The following is a 21,034-nucleotide window of genomic DNA, read 5'->3' as shown; positions in this document are numbered from 1 at the left end:
CCACTTTAATTAATTAATATTTTGAGACACAAGCTTCACGGGACGTGAGCTATTCGATTTAACGGCAAATTATTTTATATCCAAGAAATGATGTTCTTTTAAAAATTTATAATATTATAAACTTTATATTTAAAAAAAAACTGGTAGAACACATTAAGTAGTTTATACGATATTTTTTTTAATTAACTTATGTTTAGCGTCCTTTAAAAAATACATGTTAATTTCATCAAAAAAAAAACAAGGTAATTGCACGTTGCTAGAATTTATTTTGTAGCAGGAACAAAGTTTCCACAGGCGACAAAAATTATAAAAGGAGCTAATAATAAATTCAAAATTTTATTAAAAGAAAAACTTTTTGCAGCATTTATTTAAAAAGTTTATTATTGAAAGTAAATGCAGAGAATGATTTTGTTTTAAATATGAATAATTTGATATGTAAGTCATAGTAGTAATTGCGATTTAGAAATTAAATAGATAATAAATAAGTAAAAGTGAATTCAGTTTCTACCACTTTTTACATAAACAGTCGCCAATGGCATTCCAATATATGACAGACAAACTGTAAAAAGAAAAAAAATGTCTTTTATCATATAACTTTTTCCTCAAAATTTAATTTATTATATACGGTATTGAATAACTTTTTAGAGTTTCCAATCAAAATACTCGTTAATAAATGACGTAGCAGCCGTATAAACGAAGAGGTAGCTATGGTTATTAATATTCGAAGTCCTGAATGCTGCTATATTAGCGCTGCCGAAAATTTTTTACTCTATATATTCCCCTCTTTCTCAGAATAACGGATTTTCATGCAGAAAAAGTTTTCCAGCTATAGAAAAACATGCTTTTACAATTGGTTTTAGTTTTAAATGAGAAGTAATGATGGGTATTGTAAACTAGAGTTTCATTTAAATTTGGCTACCTCATGAACAGCCCTGAAAGCGAGATGGAAAAGAGATAATACTGGTAGAAGAACTATTTCAATATTAGATAATATTCGAGAAGAGTTAATCTATGCTTAACAATAAACAAATCGCTGTTTTTAATTTTAATTCAGCGAAGAAGCAAATCAATATAAAAATTGCATCCGTTAAAAACAACTGGCAGTTATGGATTTTTATTATTCCTGAAAAAAAGCTAAAAAAGAAATTTATTAGTTACCAGTTTTTACTCTTTTTCGTCTTGATATATATTGGCTTTCAGCAATGCTAATGAACTTGTAAAATATCTAGGAGTCACTATCACCTCTAATTTAAGTTGGAAGCAACACATAAATAACATTATTAAAAAACCGAATGGTGCCTATTGGGCCCTCAACTTCATATTAAACTCGAAGTCATCTTTAGACTTAAAATGCAAGCGCACTGTCTATCTAATGGCTATTAGGCCAATTCTAACTTATGCCTGCCCCGCCATTAACACTCTAAGTGATCATTTAAAAAATAAACTCTCTATGGCAGAAGGGAAGATTATAAGAAGACTCGTCGGCGCCCCTAAATGCATTAGCAATAATAGTATAAAAAGGGATCTTAAAATTGATGACATCAACGTCTATATAAAAAATTTAAACAAAAATTTCTACGATGAAGCAAAAATCTGTACCACCAGCAATTTTAACTCACTCCTAGATATAGAACTAATTGACGACAACACTAAATTTAGGCCCATCACTGCCTTTTTCCTTAGGTATATGTTGCCCTAGCACACGAAATACACTCAGCCCCAGCCGAGTCACACGAACCCCTTCTCGAACTCCTCATCATCGATTTATTACTACAGATGAATCGGATAATGCCGCTTCGCTGCAGCGCACCGAGATTTATGTGATTTCTACCATTCTACCATTCTAATGAACTCGCCTAAAGAAGGGTTGCCGCAATCAACTAAAAATGCAAAAAGAGGCGTCTAATAAAATTTAAAGTTTCATTAGACGATATTAAGAGTAGCAACTTTTTATAGCATGCTTAATCTCAGTTTACTATTGAAAGAGGTTTTAAATATGAGTAATTTAAAAGATAAGTTGAAGTGCTAATTACAATTAAATTTCTACCTCCTTTTACATTTATAGTCTCATTTGGCATCCCGGCACGTAGAGGGCAGGGGCCTTGAAAATTTTAAAAAGTGATAGCTCAAATAAAACAAATGTCGTTATTCTAATTTCTATGCAACCACCACTAAAAATTGTTTCTATAAAATTAATTCCAATAATATAACAGTTGTTACTTTTAAAGAGCGTTAAAGCTTTTTTTTTAAGAAAAGGAACTTTGTTTAATAGAAACAGATGTATTAGTGTAATACATCTTATTTGCTGAGCTGCCAGCTTTTTCTTAAACTCACTGCAGTTTTTTTTTCAATTTTTTTCCGAACTGCAGAAAACCTAGACGGTGTGGTTATTATAAATAGAGCCTAATAATTAAAATGTATGTAAATGAAAAGTTTATAAATGAATATAAACATCACATAGAATCTATCACAATACATCTGATAATAGTAAATAATTTATAAAATTTATTAATATTTTTTCTTAAATTGCGTTTTTAATCAATTATATACATCAACAACAACAAAAAATCACCGTAGCAAGTTTTAAGGAAAATCAAAAAGAGGAAACTGCCAAATCAAGCAAATCCAAACGGAACAAAAAATTATCCATCACGTTTACCTCCATGAAAATTATCTGAGACTAAATCTTTTACCCAAAACAAATCAGAGTTAAATGTTTTCCTTTAAACAAACATTTATCCCAAGCGATCAAGGAACGGGGATTCATTCAAAAATTATCAATATTCGACGACTGTTTGAGATTTGTAAATGAAAGTGACTTTTTTCAAAAACAGCGAACTTTTGAGTCAAAGTGGCTTACTTCCGAATGCAAGCTCATCAATATTCGAATTAACAACATCACTAAATTATTCAAATTTTCAATGTGTGACGGCTGCTGGATAAGTGGAAGTGATGTTTTCAGACACATTCATCTATGGAGTGAAAACGGCTTACTTCCGAATGCAAGTAATCAATGATTTTAATATCATTATCATCAAATAATTCAAATTATCAACATACGAGGATTGAAGATATAAAATTTTCAAAGTAAGAGGACAATTGATGAGAAGTAAAAGTGATATTTTCCTAAATAGTCCTTTTTTGAGTCAAAGCAGACTTCTACCGAATGTAAGAAAAATCAAGATTTATTTTATCAGTATATCATCAAATCAATTACTTTTTCAATATATGACGAACATTTACTGTGAAAGCGATTGTTTTCAGAAACATACAACTTTTGAGTCTATACGAATGTAATTTCATATGTTATCAGTGCTATCAAATTATTGAAATTCTGTAAACATTCAATTATCAGAGTATTCACATTATTGGCGTCTGAAGACTGTGGATAAGAGTATAAGTGAAAGTGATATTCTTAGAAGCATTTAACTTTCGAGTCAAAGTGACCTACTTATAAATATAATTTCATCAATATTCACATGATCAGTGCTATCAAATTATAGAAAATTCTGTAAACATTAAATTATCAGAATAATCACATTATTGGTGTCTGAAGACTGTGGATAAGAGTATAAGTGAAAGTGATATTCTTAGAAGCATCTAACTTTCGAGTCAAAGTGACCTACTTCTGAGTGTAATTTCATCAATATTCACAGTATCAGTGCTATCAAGTTATTGAAATTCTGTAAACATTCAATAATCAGAATATTCATATTATTGGTGTCTGAAGACTGTGGATAACAGTACAAGTTAAAGTGATATTTTTAGAAGCATCTAAATTTCGAGTCAAAACTGTATACTACTTTAAGAACTCTCATCAATTTTTAAATTTTCGATGTTATCAAATTATACAAAATTATAAATTCTTTCAAATTGTAATCAAATTATCAATGTCATCAAATTATGAATGTAATCAAAATTTTCACATTATCAGTATACGATGACTGTTAATAATAATTTATCAGTATATGTTGAGTAGTGATGAGAACATAAGTTAAAATGCTATTTTCAAATCCATATCCACTTTTTGAGTCATAGCAGACGACTTCCGAATGTAAGAAAATCAATATTCAAATTATCAATATCATCAGATGTTCGATAACTGTTCACTACAATGTGAAAGTGATCTTTTTAGAAACATCCATCTTTTAAGTCAAAGTGACCTATTTCATATTGATCAATATTCAAATTACCAACATTAATTAAATTATTTAAACTTCCAAGTCTTAAGATATTATATGATCAGAATATCCAGAATATCAGATACGTGAAGACTGTAGAAAAGTATATAATGGAAAGTGACTTTTTTTAGAAACATCTACTTTTCGAGTCAAAGCGGCTTACTACCGAAAGTATGCTCATCAATTTCTAAATTATCAATATCATCGAATTATTCAAATGTTCAATGTACGATGACTTTTGACAATAGGTGAACGTGATTTTTTCCCAGAAACATTCATCTTTTAAGTTAAAGTGATCTACTTCATGCTAATTTATCAACATTAAAATCACCAATATTATCAAATTATTTAAATTTCAAATATTAAGTTATCAGAACTTTCTAATTATCGATATTTGAAGATAGGAAAAACAAATTGAAAGTGATATTTTCAGAAACACCTACTTTTCGAGTCAAAGCGGTTTACTACCGAAAGTAAGCTCATTAGTTTCTAAATTATCAATATCATCGAATTATTCAAATGTTCAATGTATGATGACTATTGACAATAAGTGCACGTGATTTTTTTCAGAAACATCCATCTTTTAAGTTAGAGTGATCTACTTCATGCTATCAACATTAAAATCCCCAATATTATCAAATTATTTAAATTTCGAATATTAAGTTGTCAGATCATTTTAATTACCGATATTTGAAGAAACAAGTATAAGTGAAAGTGATATTTTCAGAACCATCTACTTTTCGAATCAAAGCGGCTTACTACCGAAAGTATGCTCATCAATTTCTAAATTATCAATATCATCGAATTATTCAAATGTTCAATGTACGATGACTTTTGACAATAGGTGAACGTGATTTTTTCCCAGAAACATTCATCTTTTAAGTTAAAGTGATCTACTTCATGTTAATTTATCAACATTAAAATCCCCAATATTATCAAATTATTTAAATTTCGAATATTAAGTCATCAGAACTTTCTAATTATCGATATTTGAAGATAGTAAAAACAAACTGAAAGTGATATTTTCAGAAACATCTACTCTTCGATTGTAGATAAGACCTTAAGTGAAAGTGTTAACTTCGAAAACATCCATCTTTCAAGTGTTAGCGGCCTACTTCCGAATGAAAGTTCGTCTAAGACGCTTTTCCTTCGAGCTACTTCCTCTTCTCACACCCAAGTCTCAGCTTTTGAAGAGGAATCACAATTTGCCCTGAAGATATTTCGAAGAGGAAGTGTTAGATAATAAAAAAATGAAAACAACAGTGATCTCAAAAGATACATAATATGCCCGTGACATTGAAATGTATTCAGAGTCAAGATTGAGTACAAAGCTTTATAAGTTAGAAAAGAGGAAGTATTTTTTGATGATTGCGGAAGTTGCCTCTTTGTTTTTGAATCTGAAGGTGAAGGCTTTCAAAGGTTATTGATGTTTGTTGCAGTGTTGTGGCTAGATTTGTTTCCTTTTTTTATTTGTATACAAGAAACTAACCTGATTCAGTACTGTATGAACTAATTTATCAATATAGGTGAATATATTGAGTGCATAGATTTATTTTGAAGTAAATGAATATAAAAGATTTTCAAAAACTCAGGGGATTTTAAACAAAAAAAAAAGAAGGTTTTGTTTGAAATGAAAATATAAGAAGCCGTTATGAATGAAAGATTAATATTATGCTGCCATACATTTCAAAATAAAGCTAACATTATAATTCTCATAAAAATTGCTATTTCTTATTTAAAGTTGGCAATAATATTTGTGATGATTTGAAAAATTTACGATGTTTTCTTTGAACCACGTCTAAATTTGGGGAGGAAATTATCGGTGTTTGAAAAACTTGACTTATAAAGATTAATTAGTCTTTATATAGGACTAATGAACTATCAAATTCATAGATTATGATACTCAGAGATTATAGAATCTTATAGAACTTTTAGATGAGAGATTATTGAAACTTTCTCGAAACTTCTTGTTTCATGGAGAGAGGAAAAAAAAACCCTACCTAAACAAGATTTGGAAGTTTTTAGATGAGGAATCCACAAAACGCGTTCTGCCATGACGTATTATAAAGTTTTCACTTTCGTTCAAGGCTATGCCAAGACTTTGTAGTTTTTCGGTCACACGTCGAAACTAAGTGGTAAAAGTGTTACGGGTCATCCCAACAGAGTGCGCTGTTCATAGAATGTTATAAATTGATCCTCAACTATTAGCCAGCGGGTCATTTCGTTTTCAGCCGGTGAACAAGTTGAGATTTTTAAGTTACTTTGAAATTTGTTCAATTATGGGATTGTTCATGAAAAAGGGAAAAAAGCTGCCGAGGCAAATTCCAAAACCAACCGGTCCTTACAATGTGGGGTGTATAGATATTATGACAAAATATTCCACGGATGGTGTATTCATTCGATTATTTTATCCTGCTGAACAAATAAAAGTAAGTGATTTTTTAATTAATAAATTAAAAATTCAGTAAAAAAATATAATTTTGAAGCCATTGATGCACACATAACTTACTAAAAGTATGTAAGCCACAGTTCGGAATTTTTTTTAAAAAAAAAAGTGGCTGGTTTATAAGATTATCGTTAATTTTATCGAATTTAATTTCACGGCAATATTAGATATTAGACTTATTAGTTTAGCTCTAATATTTAATTTATAAATATCTTTGATGAATAATAATTAGTTAAAACGTCTCGTTTCTTATATTTTATTTGTTTATATTTAACATATTTCTTTATTTAGTCCAATTATAAATTTTACTTAATTTTTTTAAAATAAGAGCTGGTAACATTTATAGAGTCTAATTTAAAATTTATGATATTTGTGTTCATTATCTGCATGTTATATAATTTATTTGAATCTCATTTCCAATTGGTATAAACAAATAAATTTTTCAAGAAGAATTTCTTAATGTATGGATCACTCATGGTTGACAGGAATTTTTTGGTGAATTTAAATAAAATAAAAATTCAAGTCAATGGTAAAAATATTCACCGTGTCCTATTTAAAAATGTGTATCAAATTTGTTTAATTTTTTTAGTAACGCTTATTTTTGGGTGAGAATAGAAATTTAATTAGATTGCGATTTATCATAAAATTCACATAGCTACCAACCCTTACTCTTTTTGTGGAAGATTTTTCTCAATGGATGGAAAATTATATTTACTATTGTCTAATTTTGTCGACACAGATTTCTTTTTGCCTGCATTTAAAAAAAATTGCAGTTAAATAATCAAGGTTTTTATATGGGTCAGCAAATCTTTTTATGAACTGAGATTTTTAGTACCGAAATAAATATATAATATAAATTTTAAAGAAAACTTTTACGCAATGCACAAAAGTTAGCGACTGTTAATTACAGTTTAAGCTCAATTGTTTCTGAGAAAATTTCATGCTATGAATTTTTTTGTGAATCATGAAAAAATGGCAGGTAGGAAAAAAAAGGCATGTACCCAGTTTTTTCCTCAAACTAACAGAAAATTAGTACTAAGTTTATCATTATTTAATAACTATAAATGATTAATTAAACGATTATTCTATTACGACAATTAATGATCACTTAAGTTTCAAAAACATTTTTTGCCTCAAAATGACTTCCTTAAATTATTTTTATTTAACAAACAACTTTCGTTTCTCTGCAATTAATTATAATAATGCAAAAATATTATTATATACTTCGAGACTTAATTTCTTACATTGGTGAATAATCATAATAGGGATGCCATAGGCGACTATAAATGTAAAAAGTGGTAGAAATTCAAATAATATTTATTTATTATTTCTTTCATTATTCAATCATCATTACACACTTGCCTACTACTATGCATTTTGAAAAATATTTTATAGAGTGGTGGACATTTAAAAAACCAAAGCTTTTTTTGGTAGAGAACCAGAGAATGTTTGGTAATTTTGTCAACATTTTAAAAGCCTTGCCACGAAAGAGCTGGTGTAAAGTTGCGTTGCATGGGGGCTTTAAAACCATTTATCTGTAGTGGTTTCGGAAATTAGTTTAAATAAATACAAACTAATATATTAAGATATGTAGATCGCTCCCACTAGAATAATTTTTTACAAAAAGCGTTGAAAGTCTTGCTACTACTATGATTTACATTATAAATTATTCATATATAATTTTAAAAAAATGTCTAATTTAAAAAAAGCTACTAAATATAATTGTTCTTAATAAAAGTTTGAATTTTACAAGTAAGTCCTATCATTATTACAATTTTAAGGACCCAAAATTTCTGTTTATAACTACCACTACACTTATAAAACAAAAATTTTAAATTATTTTAAAAAAGTTTCAATGTGAACTAAACTAGTTCAATATGTTCAATATATAAATGGTAGTTCACTAAGTGAACACCAGGATCGAAATTGGAAGGTCTCTTCGTTATTAATCCTTCTCTGTGAAAAATACGAATTACAAGCTTGATTTGATCTTAATAGCGACACTCAACAAGTGAGATTTCTCATACATTTATTTTGCTCTCAGTCTTTTTCTGAATTAAGATAAAACATAAATTACCGGCACATTTTGAAGATGGCAAAACATTTAGTGAAGGTATCAGGTTAGATTTGGTAATCAATCAACTAAACAATTTTAAAATCATTCTTCATCGAAACTTATCACCATATTTTAATTTTGCTGTTTCCTTATAAATTGGTCTCCAAAAGGATTAATAACACTTTCAGAAATTCTGGGTAATAGATAAAAGGCAGAAGTATACACTGGAACTAACCCTTTTCAAAACCGACATAGACTTTTGTGCACCACCCGAAAATACAAAATAACTGGTGGCTAGTTTTTCGCATGACTATTAATAACGTGTGGGCAATTTTTCCTAATCTTTTGTAACTTACACTGATGCAAAAAAAAAGAAATCTTTCTGCTCCAAAGTACAGTTTTAATCATAACGAAACTTATTTACATCTAAACACACTTTTTTTGAAAATATTGTTTTATGCTTCATAAGCGGAAGAATATATTAATTCAAAATGCCTCATTGCAATCAACAGCAATAATTTAATCAAAGCGATGGAAAATTATTATGCAAGAGTGTTGTTCAGACGTGCCAACTTTTAATTCCCTCCATTATCATTTTTCCCAGTGGTATTAAAATGGAATTAAAACTTCAATTTTACGCAAACAAATACGTTGTATTTGAATAAAATTAAGTTGACAACCAAGTTTGTAACGCATATTAATATATAAGCTTAATTTTTGTAAGAATAGTGGTGATCAAAATCATTTAAAAATTAAATTTATAAAAGAAAAAAATAGTATATAATTACTACCACTTTAAATATGAAAATAAAATCTGGAGCAAAATGCGGGAGAGTTGGCAAGTATGGTGTTGTTGTTTTGTTTAGAATAATCTGAAATGCCAACTACTATGTTTTGGCAAAATATTTCATGGAGTGGTAGACAACTAAAAACAAAAACTTTCAGAATTTCTAAAAATTTCGCCCTTATTTTAAAATTTTCACCTAGTGAGAGCTGGAACAAAATGACGTTGCATATGAGCTTTTAAATCATTTATATGTAGTGGTGGAGAAAATAAGTTTAAATCAATAAAAAATAATGCACTGAAACAAACTTAGCTACCACTAGAGTAAATCTTTGCAAAAAGCGTAAAAAGTTGGCAGCCCTGTATGTACAAAAAAGAGAACAATTATTAAGGGTAATATGTCTAATTCAATAGGATTCATGTGGCCCTTAATAAAATTAAAAAAAGTGTTTAGAAAGAATATTCAAATTTCTTTATTCCAATGTAGATTTTTTAATAAAGAAGTTACTGAATTATTTTATTACTTGGCTTTTTGGAATTAAAAATTCAATACTTCGAATTTCGCGACTGGATATACATTTGCAAACTTTAAGTGTGAATAAAAGCTTGCTAAAATGGAACTCATTTTATATAAACTTTTTTAAATTCCTTGAAGATTGTTCGTACTTCATACTAGTCAATTTTTAGATAAAAAATTTCCTATGTTAAAAGGACTTCCATTTTAAGTTTCTTGAGGAAAGGCACATGACAGTTTACCACTAAAACACGTGATAGAATTGAATATACAACGCTCCTATTACTTTTAAGAGTTAATTCGTTATGACATAAAAACCCTTATTTCATGAGTTCAAAAAAATATTTGAAATACTTTTTAATTCATTCAAACCGTGACACCATTATTTGGGTTTTGAAAGGATAAAATTCTTCTTAAGAAGTCAAAGGTTATAAAGAAATTATGATCCTCAAAAGTATTATAGAATGAAAAAAAAAATTAAATTGAAAAATTCTTCTGGTAAATTTTGGGGAAAAAAACATGCCTGTTAGTTGTATTTTCACATGAAGCAAAAGTAAACGTCTCATTTCATATAATTGTCTCTTAGCGGCACAGAAAAGCCAGCTGAAGTTAATCACGGCATAATGATACCGGCTGGATTCACAAACATTACGCAAGGTTTCAATTCAAGTTTTGTTGACATTCAAGCATTTTCTACGTTATTCTACAACTGGGTTTCCCCCCCCCCCCTCATCAGATTCTAGTCACGTTGAAGAATGAGCACGAAGAATCCAGCCAAAAAAATAAATAAACGTAAACAGAAAACAAAAACATAAAAACATGCCCAAAAGGTATAAGAAAGTAGAACAAATTGGCTTGTTACACTTCTCTGGCTAGAAGAAACACTTTCTCTCCCCGATTTTGACAAAGAGAAGAAAGAATGAAATTAGAATTATAACTAAAGATTAGATAAATGGTTTAGGTGTATAATACCTGATTAGAAATCAAATATCTATTCAATTTGCAAACGTAGTTTTTAGTGGCCAAGCCATTGGCATAAATGAATGTGCTCATATTTGTCTCGGTCATCAACACTGGATGGTTCGGACGCCAGCGGCTAACATGTGACCGTATTCCTTCGAAATTACGACAGACTCGCCAAAACATGCGTTTTATACTAGGCGTTACGCGTAACAATAACCTCGAATATTTTTATGATCATGATTGAAATATTAATTTTAATCTTTCCGAATATTAATATTTATGTATATTAACTCTCGGTAATCATTATTTATAGCAAAATGTAGAAAAACACTGATTTTTAAGGTAAAAATGTTCAACCAAGCTTAGAAAATGGTTTTAAGATGAAAATTAGTAGCCAAATAAAGATAAACAATAACTGTTTTAAGAGGAAAATTTCAAATTCTTCTATTTCTGGAAGCAATAAAAACTATTTTCACAGTATCCAGTACATTAGTTTATTATCTATTACTGCAATACTAGTATAGTTCGTTCACCAGGAGTTGGCACTTGGCTCCTCCTCCTCGGACGCAGAGTTAATTTCAGCGCGGGGTAGTATGAGGAAAACATATCCCCGCTTGAAATCGAGATAACCTCGAATGCGCGCAAAGTTTCCACACGGTTTTTTGTAGGTAATCCTATCAGACCACTATGAAGGCAAACCAGTATATATAAAAAAAGAGCTTTTTAATACAAAGTCTAGTAAAAATAAAAAGTGGTAGCAAATATATGTCTAAAAATTTTTTTAGACATATATTTGCATTATTTTTATATATGATTAATTTTTGAATATGATTAGTTTATCTTATTTACTTGTCTACCGCTACAGATTCAGTTCTCAAATATATATGACAAATTCCTCTCAGTCACTTTTAAAATAGAATTTGGTTTCATGCTCTCAAACTGTTCACTTTTTAAATAGTCTGCGCAGACTACTTATAAGAAACCGTGTGGAGGCTTTCTGATGTAGAAGGTGATGGCCAAACACAAACAGTGAATTCTTTTTCAGTCACTTACTTCGCTTTATCATCAGCTATTATACCTTTCGTTATTCTAGCTTATTTATATTTAAAAACTTTTTCCCAGCAAAATATCTCTTATTCAATAAAAAGAGAGAAATGTCAACAAGTTTATGAAATAAAATGCACTTGTTCAAAATATGCACACGAAGATTGCGAAATAGATATTTTTGTCATACGATCTCCAAATAGCAGCCTTGTTCACATCCTTCTCCCCAAAATAGCGAAATAGTATCATCCGATACCACGTGATGAAGGCGGAGCCAAGTGCCAACTCCTGGTGAACGAACTATAGTCAAAATCATTGTTTTAGTATAGGACGCAAAAATATATTTTTCTGAACAAACGCATAATTAATATTTTTCATTGCAGTTCGCATGCAAAAATGAACCCTAAAACCGACTTTCAATTTACTATATACAATTATAAGCAATAAGCAACAGCGTGATTCGAACTCGCCACCTCCACCTCTCACGCAGCGTTTGAAGGCCGGTACCACTTGACCAGAGTGGCCCATAATGTTTTCATTTGAAAGCTTAACTTACTTTTTAATATATAAAGAATATTACTAGGTCTACCACAGAAAACACTGTCTGTGAAAGTTTACGCCTCTTTTTTCAGTTACGCAAAATATTCTTTATCCTATTGAATGCCCTGGGGATTACCGGTGAATCCAAGATTATTAGAAACACATAATTCGAGTAAATTTTTAAATTTTTTATATTATTATCATTACTAAAATGGTTTGAAGAAATTACTGCAATATAGAACACACAAAAATAGTTTTATTTATATACAGGGAGATGCTACAACTTGCTTTGCACAGCGAATAAATATTTTCAAGTGGTAGTTTATTAATGATTAGTTATTAATTGTGTGAATTATGTTTATTAATTAAAGCTCCACTTTATTCCAGTTTACTGGTCATGAGGCTTTTAAAATGTTGGTAAAATTCCTTATAATTCGAAATACTTTAATTTTTTATTGTCTGCCATTCAATAAAATATTTTACCGAAAACAAATTTAAATAAAAAATAAACTACCAGTAATTTTTTAAGAAAAAATTTTATAAATTAATTTTTTTTTAAACGGAATGAAATGTTCGATTATATCTTTCAAAAAAAGTAAATAAAAATAGTAACCAGTTTTAAACTGGTAGCTATGAAGAATTTAAAATCCAATTTACCATTATAGAAACAGTTTTTGTTGCGGTAAGCCAACACTGTCTACACAAATTTTTAAAATGGCGAAAAACGTCAATGTGGAGAAAATCCCAAGTTTTATGAATATAAAAAGCGTTTGTGGTCTAATTTATTAAAATTTAAAAACTTACTCCATTGCTGCATTACCTGGGCTCATAAAAATTTTCAAAAACTGAGAATAAGGCAAAGATTTCGATAATTTTCATCTAGGTAAAAAATGTCGCCTAACTGGCAATTTTTAAAAAAGTTTAATAACTTTTAAAATATCTAAGTTAACCTTCTGTTCTAATCCCAGATAATTCGTTACTAAAATGGTTTGAGGAAATTAATGCAATATAGAGCACAAAAAACTAGTTTTATTTGTATACACAGAAATGTCAACTTGCTCCGGACACTGAATAAATATTTTCAAGTGGTAGTTGTGATTCATGGTTTAATATATTCAATTTAGTAGATTTTTATTCACCACTATTTCTAAACAATTCGTAATCTTGTATGATTCACTACTTTATATAGATATGCGATGCTAAACCTTATAAAAACAAGCAAAATCTCTCTAATATTTGCAAATTTATCTTGTAGTTATTTACCGTTTGGCCAGACTGGAGAACCCTGTAAAAATAGCCTGGCATTAAACGTTTTAAAAACTATTTATTGATGATGTTACCAATTTACAACATTGACATGCATTAGCACAGACGCAACATTTTAAAACAACCATCCTCTTTTTTACCACTCTCGGCTCTTGGTCTCCCAGAAAAGAACCAATAAATAATAATCGTTTGGTACGCTATCTAGTGGCTAACTATTAACTAATACAGTTGTTTCGGAGTTCCTATCCGAATTGGCTTTCTACTCCTTCATCGAAATTTATATAAATTGGAGGATGGGAAGTGTGGTGCTGTATTTAACTAAAGTTAAATCTCAAGTTGAGGTACATAATTTAGAGTCTGGGTTACATGTGAAGTAAAATCACAGTTTGATACATGAAAAAATCATACGAATACAAAAAAAAGAGTTAAAAAGGTGGGGGGGGGGAATACATGTATATACATGAGGGGAGATCTAGTGGCTAGTTTTCTTACAATGTATGCTACTACCCTACTTACTGTAACTACCCTCTTATTTAATTTCTCTTTTTATCAATTCTAGTCTCGAATACCTAAATCATGATTGGTTAGGATCTTATAATTCTTTTTGAAAAACAATGAATTGGGAGCAATAGTTCTACCACAATATATGTTTATCGAACGTAGGCAAATATTTGATTGAGCTGTATATTGGATGAGTGCTCTACCGATATTTTTTTACTTTTTATAAAGACACCCCTTACTTCCTTGTATAATGAAGATCAGCTTTTCGCGGATAGAATTTTCCGGTAGATCGAAAATACTGAAAGCGCTTTAGGTACTATTTCTAATGAAAATAAATCAAACATGGATTTTTCATCGACAGAAATTTAACGCAGGGCTGCCAACCATTTCGTTTTTTGTAAAATAATTTATAGAGTTGTAGAGAGTCAAAAGCGAAATCTTCTTGAATTTTGGCTAATTGCATAAAATAAATTGTGATGGCACTAATATTTTATAATCATTTTCTGGAAACTAATATAGGTATTTATTCCGAAGACCGTGAAAGTATCGCCAAACTACCATTGGTACCCATGCCTGTCAACTACTACGTCTTTTACACAATATTTTATAGAACAGTAAGAGAATCAAAAGCGAATGTTTCTTGAATTTTGTTTTATTGCCGAAAATAATTTTTCCTGACGCTAACATCTTTAATGTCGGAAGACCGTAAAGGATCGTCAAACTACTATTGATGCCCTTGGCTGCCAACTAGCACGGTTTTTGAAAAATATTTTATAGAGTGGTAGACACCAAAGCTATCAGAATTTTTGGTAATATTGACGACACATTAAAATCCTCAGCACGAGAGAGCTGGATATGTAGGGTACCTAGGCATTTGGCACGTAGCGCCACCAACGAATTCATCCTATACTGGTTGGTTCTATACTCAAAAGTCATGAAGAAATAAGCTTATACTGGTACGAGAGACCTGGAACAAAGTGCAGAGATGCCAACTTGCTCAGGACAACAAATATATATTTTAAAGTGGTAGTTTATCAATTGTGATTCTTGGTTGAATAAATTCAATTTAGTAGATTTTTATCCATCACTATTTCTAAATAATTCGTAGGCTTATATAATTCACCATTTTGCAATACTTATGTCATGCCAACTGCTACGGAATTTCCGTAGTTTCAGAAATCTTCTTTTCAGACGGTAGACCACTGCGTGTAAATGATTCAAAAGATTACATAAAACCATACCTGCCAACTCTTCCGGAAGATTTTATTTTCTTATTTAAAGTGGTAGCAATACTCATGTTATTCCAATTAACTTTTTGAATTATAATGATAATTATAAATGAGTTTGACCACCACTACTTATAAATAATTACAATAAATATATGAAAGCATAATGATCATTTTTCGTTTTACATCCACTCTGAAAATCTATTCTCGGAAAGAGTGAAAGTTGGCAGGTATGTAAATTCCTCTTTGAACCGTGCTCAGCCAACGCCTCCTATAACTGAAAGCCTCCACACGGTTTTTAATAGGTTGTCCGATCAAGCCTCTATGAAGGATATCCACTTTCAGAACGAGTCATTTAACACAAAATCTAGTTAAAATGAGAAAGTGGAAGCAAATATATGATTAAAATTTTTTTTATTTATAAATAATATTGGTTTGCCTTCTTCCTTTGTCAATAACCATTAACGGGTTAACCCGTTTTGTCCCGAATTTATAAATTGAAATGATACAAAAAGTGGTTTCATGAAAAAAGTGGTATAATATATTATCGAAATTAATTGGTTTTTCTACTGTTAAGACATTCAAAAAGTCTTTGATAGATCAAAAAATACTTGTTCCTTAGAATTCTAGATCTAATCAGAAATAACTAAATCGTTGTGGTATCTGAGAATCCTTTAATTCACCCAGATAAATAAAAATACTGAAAAAAGTTTCCCATCACAATAAATATCTTTGAAAAAAGGAACTGTCCTAAATATATGACGCTGGGCGTTAACCGGTTAAGCAGACTTAGTTCTCAACGATATACGAGACGATTAGTTATACATGATTGATATGTATGCTTAATTTATTTACTCGCCTCTCTGATTATCCCAAGTCTCGGGTATGTACTTTATGCAAATATTTACTATCCTGACTTAAATCGGGTATGTACCTTATGAAAATATTTACTATCCCGAGTTAACTCGGGTATGTACCTTATGCAAATATTTACTATCCCGAGTTAACTCGGGTATGCACCTTATGCAAATATTTACTATCCCGAGTTAACTCGGGTATGTACCTTATGCAAATATTTACTATCCCGAGAAAACTCGGGCGTAGCAGCATTTGTCCGTTTGTTTTGTTTTATCACGTTTTTACTCGGCTGGAAGCAAACAAAACATAATCTGCTGTGTTTGTTTGGAAATTTGCAATATTTTGTTTGGGAGTTTTGCTGTTGGATTGTGCGACTGTGCACTTTGTGCGATTGCATATACGATGGTTACTGAATTTACATAGAAAAAAAAGGAATAAACAAAAATGGCGTAGCACTTCTCCAGAGTTTGGAAATTATCACTTAGTGTTGTTCCTTGTTTTAAAAACTATCCTATAAAGACTAATATTTTACTTTTTTCATTTGTCCGAGATAACTTGGGATAGCTAACTAATGATAAATTAAATAATTTTTACACATTAAAAAAATGTAAAATTCAACTTGAAACTTATGTAGTATTATGTTTTGCTTTAGTTCCTTGTATTTATTAATTAAAAAAAAATAAAAAATGTTAATTTTTTGGATTTTTTTCTCAAAACAATTGGTACGGGAAGCGGTTAAACGTAAAGGTATAGTTCGTTCACCAGGAGTTGGCACTTGGCTCCACCTCCTCGGACGCAGAGTTCATTTCAGCTCGGGGGAGTAAGCGGAAAAACATTTCCCCGCTTGAAATCGAGATAACCTCTAATGCGCGTAAAGCCTCCACACGGTTTTTTATAGGTAGTTTAATCAGACCACTATGAAGGTAAAATAGTTTACAAAACAGACATTTAATACAAAATCTAGTAGAAATAAAAAAGTGGTAGCAAATATATTTCTAAAGATTCGTTTAATTTTTTAATATGATTAGTTTGTCTTATTTACTTGTCTACCACTACAGATTCAATTCTCAAATATATATGACAAATTCCTCTCAATCACTTTTAAAATAGAATTTGGTTTCATACGATCAAACTGTTCTCTTTTTAAATTGTCTGCGCAGACTACTTATAAGAAACCGTGTGGAGGCTTTCTGATGTAGAAGCTTGTTCGCATCCTTCTCCCCAAAATAGCGAAATAGTATCATCCGATACCACGTGATGAAGGCGGAGCCAAGTGCCAACTCCTGGTGAACGAACTATAGTTAGTATCCATTACTATAATCCAATATTAATTAACATCATTGGCGCCAGTAATAGTTTGGCGATTTTTTGAGGCTATGGGAAACGATAGTACCGAAAATGTATAGCAAAATATTTTTATGTAATTATTAGAAGAAAAAAAAAAGTAAGAAAACTTTTGTGTATTGTTCATTTATTTTCACCTCGAAACCACTCCTTATTTCATTGTTTCGGGGCTTTAGATATAAGCAGTAAATTCTCCCTATTCTATTAATAGAATTGATTGCTTTACTGTAGAAGTGTTCTATGTTCTTAAATCTATATGAATTTCTATTTAATTTTTACATATTGAAGACCGGCGGAAAAAGTTACATTTTAATAATTTATACCCATACATTTTCCAAATTACAGTTTGACAATGATAGATATCTCATCATAATTTCACAAGTACCAATATTTCTCATTTTTATGAAACATTTATTTAAAAAAATACTTTTATTGGTTGTAAATTTTACGCTTTTGACTTAAAATAATCCCTTGGGGACGGGTGATTCATAAAACCATTCGTACAAAATCAAAATCAGGATGTAAATAAATAAAAAACGGTAAATTAAATGTAGTCGTTGCTAATTTGACAGACTTACTTTGCTTTTGCTTTAATTATTGTTAGTTTAATCATATATATATATATAATCAATGTTAATTCAAAGTATAACTAAATAGTTTTATTTTGAACAAAGTAATGGTGAATTAAATAAATCAACTAATTATAACCCGATTGACAAATAAACTGCTAAAGAATTACTTTGATTACCAGTTTTATCTTTTTACCCTGATAGATACGGTTTTATGCTGGCACGTACTTGTGACAGTCGGCGCGAAAGGGTTAAATTTATCTTTAACGCATTCTACCATTACTACGAAATTTTGATATTATATATCAAAGAAATTAATATAAAATATAATCTAGCAAATTTTTCGGACATTGACCAAAGAGACTGAAATACTTTTTGATAGGAAAAAGGGACATGATAAATTTCGTGAGCGGTCAATAAAGTGTTAAATAGTCGACGCTTCCTCAATTTCATGTTTCGTTGAATGTTTGCAGAATTCGTAGTAAATTTAGTGAGAAAAATAGAACGAATAATATTTCTTAAAAATGAAAACAAGTATATTTCCTTTTGAATGAGTAACCAAGCTCAACTAAATTCCACAATATTTTTATATAAATTCTGAAAAAGAAAACCTGTAAAAATATTTTGAGAGACTACTCATGCATTTAAACATAATTTTTATATAAAAAAAAGGATGCAAAAAAACTGTTTTAAATATTCGTAATTACGAAAGCACTGTGATTCAAATGTCATTTAGAAGTCTTTGACACCAGCTGTTTGAATAGCGGACAAAGTTGTTGATTTGAGACAGGCAAAGCTGTTTCAGCTATTTTTTTTTTTCCAAAGTGTGAATAAATAATAAGGGGCAGTCAAACATACAAAGAAAACCATCAAGACACAAATGATTTATGTTCAAAACTTTTTTTTTCATGTTCAAAATATTTGTTGGCCTTAATGCGTTATTGATTTTGTAACAATCAATTCAGAATAAATCTTTTTTTTTTCCGAAATACTATCTCTTCGGCACAAAGTTAAAGATTTCAAATTAGGCATATCAAATTCACCATTTTTTTTCTTAACACATTGAGTGCCATTGGGGTCACCGGTGACCGGCACTGAGTTTGTTCGTAGCGCCACGAGGGCCACCGGTGACCGGCGAATCCAAGAAATCAATAGAAACACATAATTCGAGTAAATTTTTAATATTATTATCGTTACTAAAATGGTTTGAAGAAATTAATGCAATATGGAACACACAAAAATAGTTTTATTTATATACCCAGAGATGCCTACTTGTTCCGGACAGCGAATAAATATTTTCAAGTGGTAGTTTATTAAGTGTGATTCTTTGTTCAATAAATTCAATTTAGTAAATTTTTATTCACCACTATGTCTAAACAATTCGTAGGCTTATTTAATTCACCGCTTTTTTTTTCAGATATATGTATGCTAAACTTTTAAAAAAACTAGCAAAATCTGTCAATATTTGCAAATTTAGTTTGAAGTTACTTAGCGTTTGGCCAGACAGGTAAGTCCTGTAAAATTAGCGTGGCATTCAACATGTTAATACTGTTTAACCCGTTTCCGCACGAATTTTTTTAAATTGAAATGATACAGAAAGTGGTTTTATGGAAAAAGTGGTATAATATATTATCGAAATTAATCGTTTTTATTTTACTGTTAGGGCATTCAATAGGCCTTTGATAGATCAAAAATTACTTGCTCCTTATAATTCTAGATCTAATCAGAAATAACTAAATCATTGTGGTATCTGAGAATCTTTTAATTCACCCAGATAAATGAAAATGCTGAAAAAAGTTTCCCACCACAATGAATGTCTGAAAAAAGGAACTGTCCTAAATATATGACGCTGGGCGTTAACCGGTTAATGCATATAGCAGTGGCTCCCAATTTATTTAACACGTTCACACCGGGGTGACCCACCGGTGGGTCACGCTAGATTGTCTCATCGGGCGCCGCCGCACCGGAGTAAAAACTGGTAACAAATAAATGTCATTTTTTAGTTTTTTTCCAGGAATAATAAAAATCCATAACTACCAATTGTTTTTAACGGATGCAATTTTTACACTGAATTGCTTCTTCGCCGTGATAAATTTCCTTGCAGTGAATTGTTATTGTTGAGAATAGATTAACTCCTCCCGAATATTATCTAATATTGAAATAGTTCCTCTACCAGTATTTTCTCTTTTCCGTCCCGCTTTCAGGCGCAACACCCGGCGTGAACGTGTAAGTTACGGAGCGCTATAGAAAATCGAGCTCTTGGCTGAGCCCCGGCTTCATAAGTAAAGTTCATAAGCACTTGCTAATATACTAAACAGGAACTGCGAATAAATTTAAAAGCTGGCATAAAGAATTAGCACCTAATAAAATAAAAAAGGTTTTATTTTTACTTTTGGAAGTACTTATAAAGATTTTAACTTATGCAGGGGACAAATCCATGACTTGTCATATAAGATAAATGATGAAACCTGGAATTCCAAAACTAAAAAACTAAACGGTATATACTTCAGAAAAAAAAATCTATACAATATGCTATTATTAGCGAAAATTAGTAGTATTAAAAATTAGTAGTAAGTAAGAAGGAAAATTAATATGATTTTCTTCAAGTACTAGTAAAAAAAAAACACTTTTCCATTTTAGCTTAACCCTATGACGTGGTGATGAGACAATGGTGTCGCTTTTATATATTTCTGTATAAAGTTCTAATTACAATAAAAAATATGTTTTGGTACTTTTTAATTA

The 21,034-nt window shown here is 30.2% G+C and overlaps 1 protein-coding gene across 1 annotated transcript in view; it reads left to right on the top strand.

Annotated features, from left to right (window-relative positions):
- The first annotated feature begins 6,255 nt into the window (after positions 1-6,255).
- Positions 6,256-21,034, top strand: part of LOC107442841 (platelet-activating factor acetylhydrolase-like) — a 165,164-nt gene continuing 150,385 nt past the window's right edge. Inside the window, exon 1 of the mRNA XM_043044717.3 lies at positions 6,256-6,610. Within this exon, the coding sequence (XP_042900651.2) occupies positions 6,461-6,610 (150 nt within the window). The 5' untranslated portion in view covers positions 6,256-6,460. The remainder of the gene's footprint in view (positions 6,611-21,034) is intronic.

This window comes from Parasteatoda tepidariorum, chromosome 4, assembly GCF_982258835.1.
Source record: "Parasteatoda tepidariorum strain Cologne lab strain chromosome 4, Ptep-v5.0, whole genome shotgun sequence".
NCBI lineage: Eukaryota > Metazoa > Arthropoda > Arachnida > Araneae > Theridiidae > Parasteatoda > Parasteatoda tepidariorum.
The sequence above is the reverse complement of the archived record's forward strand: the minus strand, read 5'-3'. Positions and strand labels throughout refer to the sequence as shown.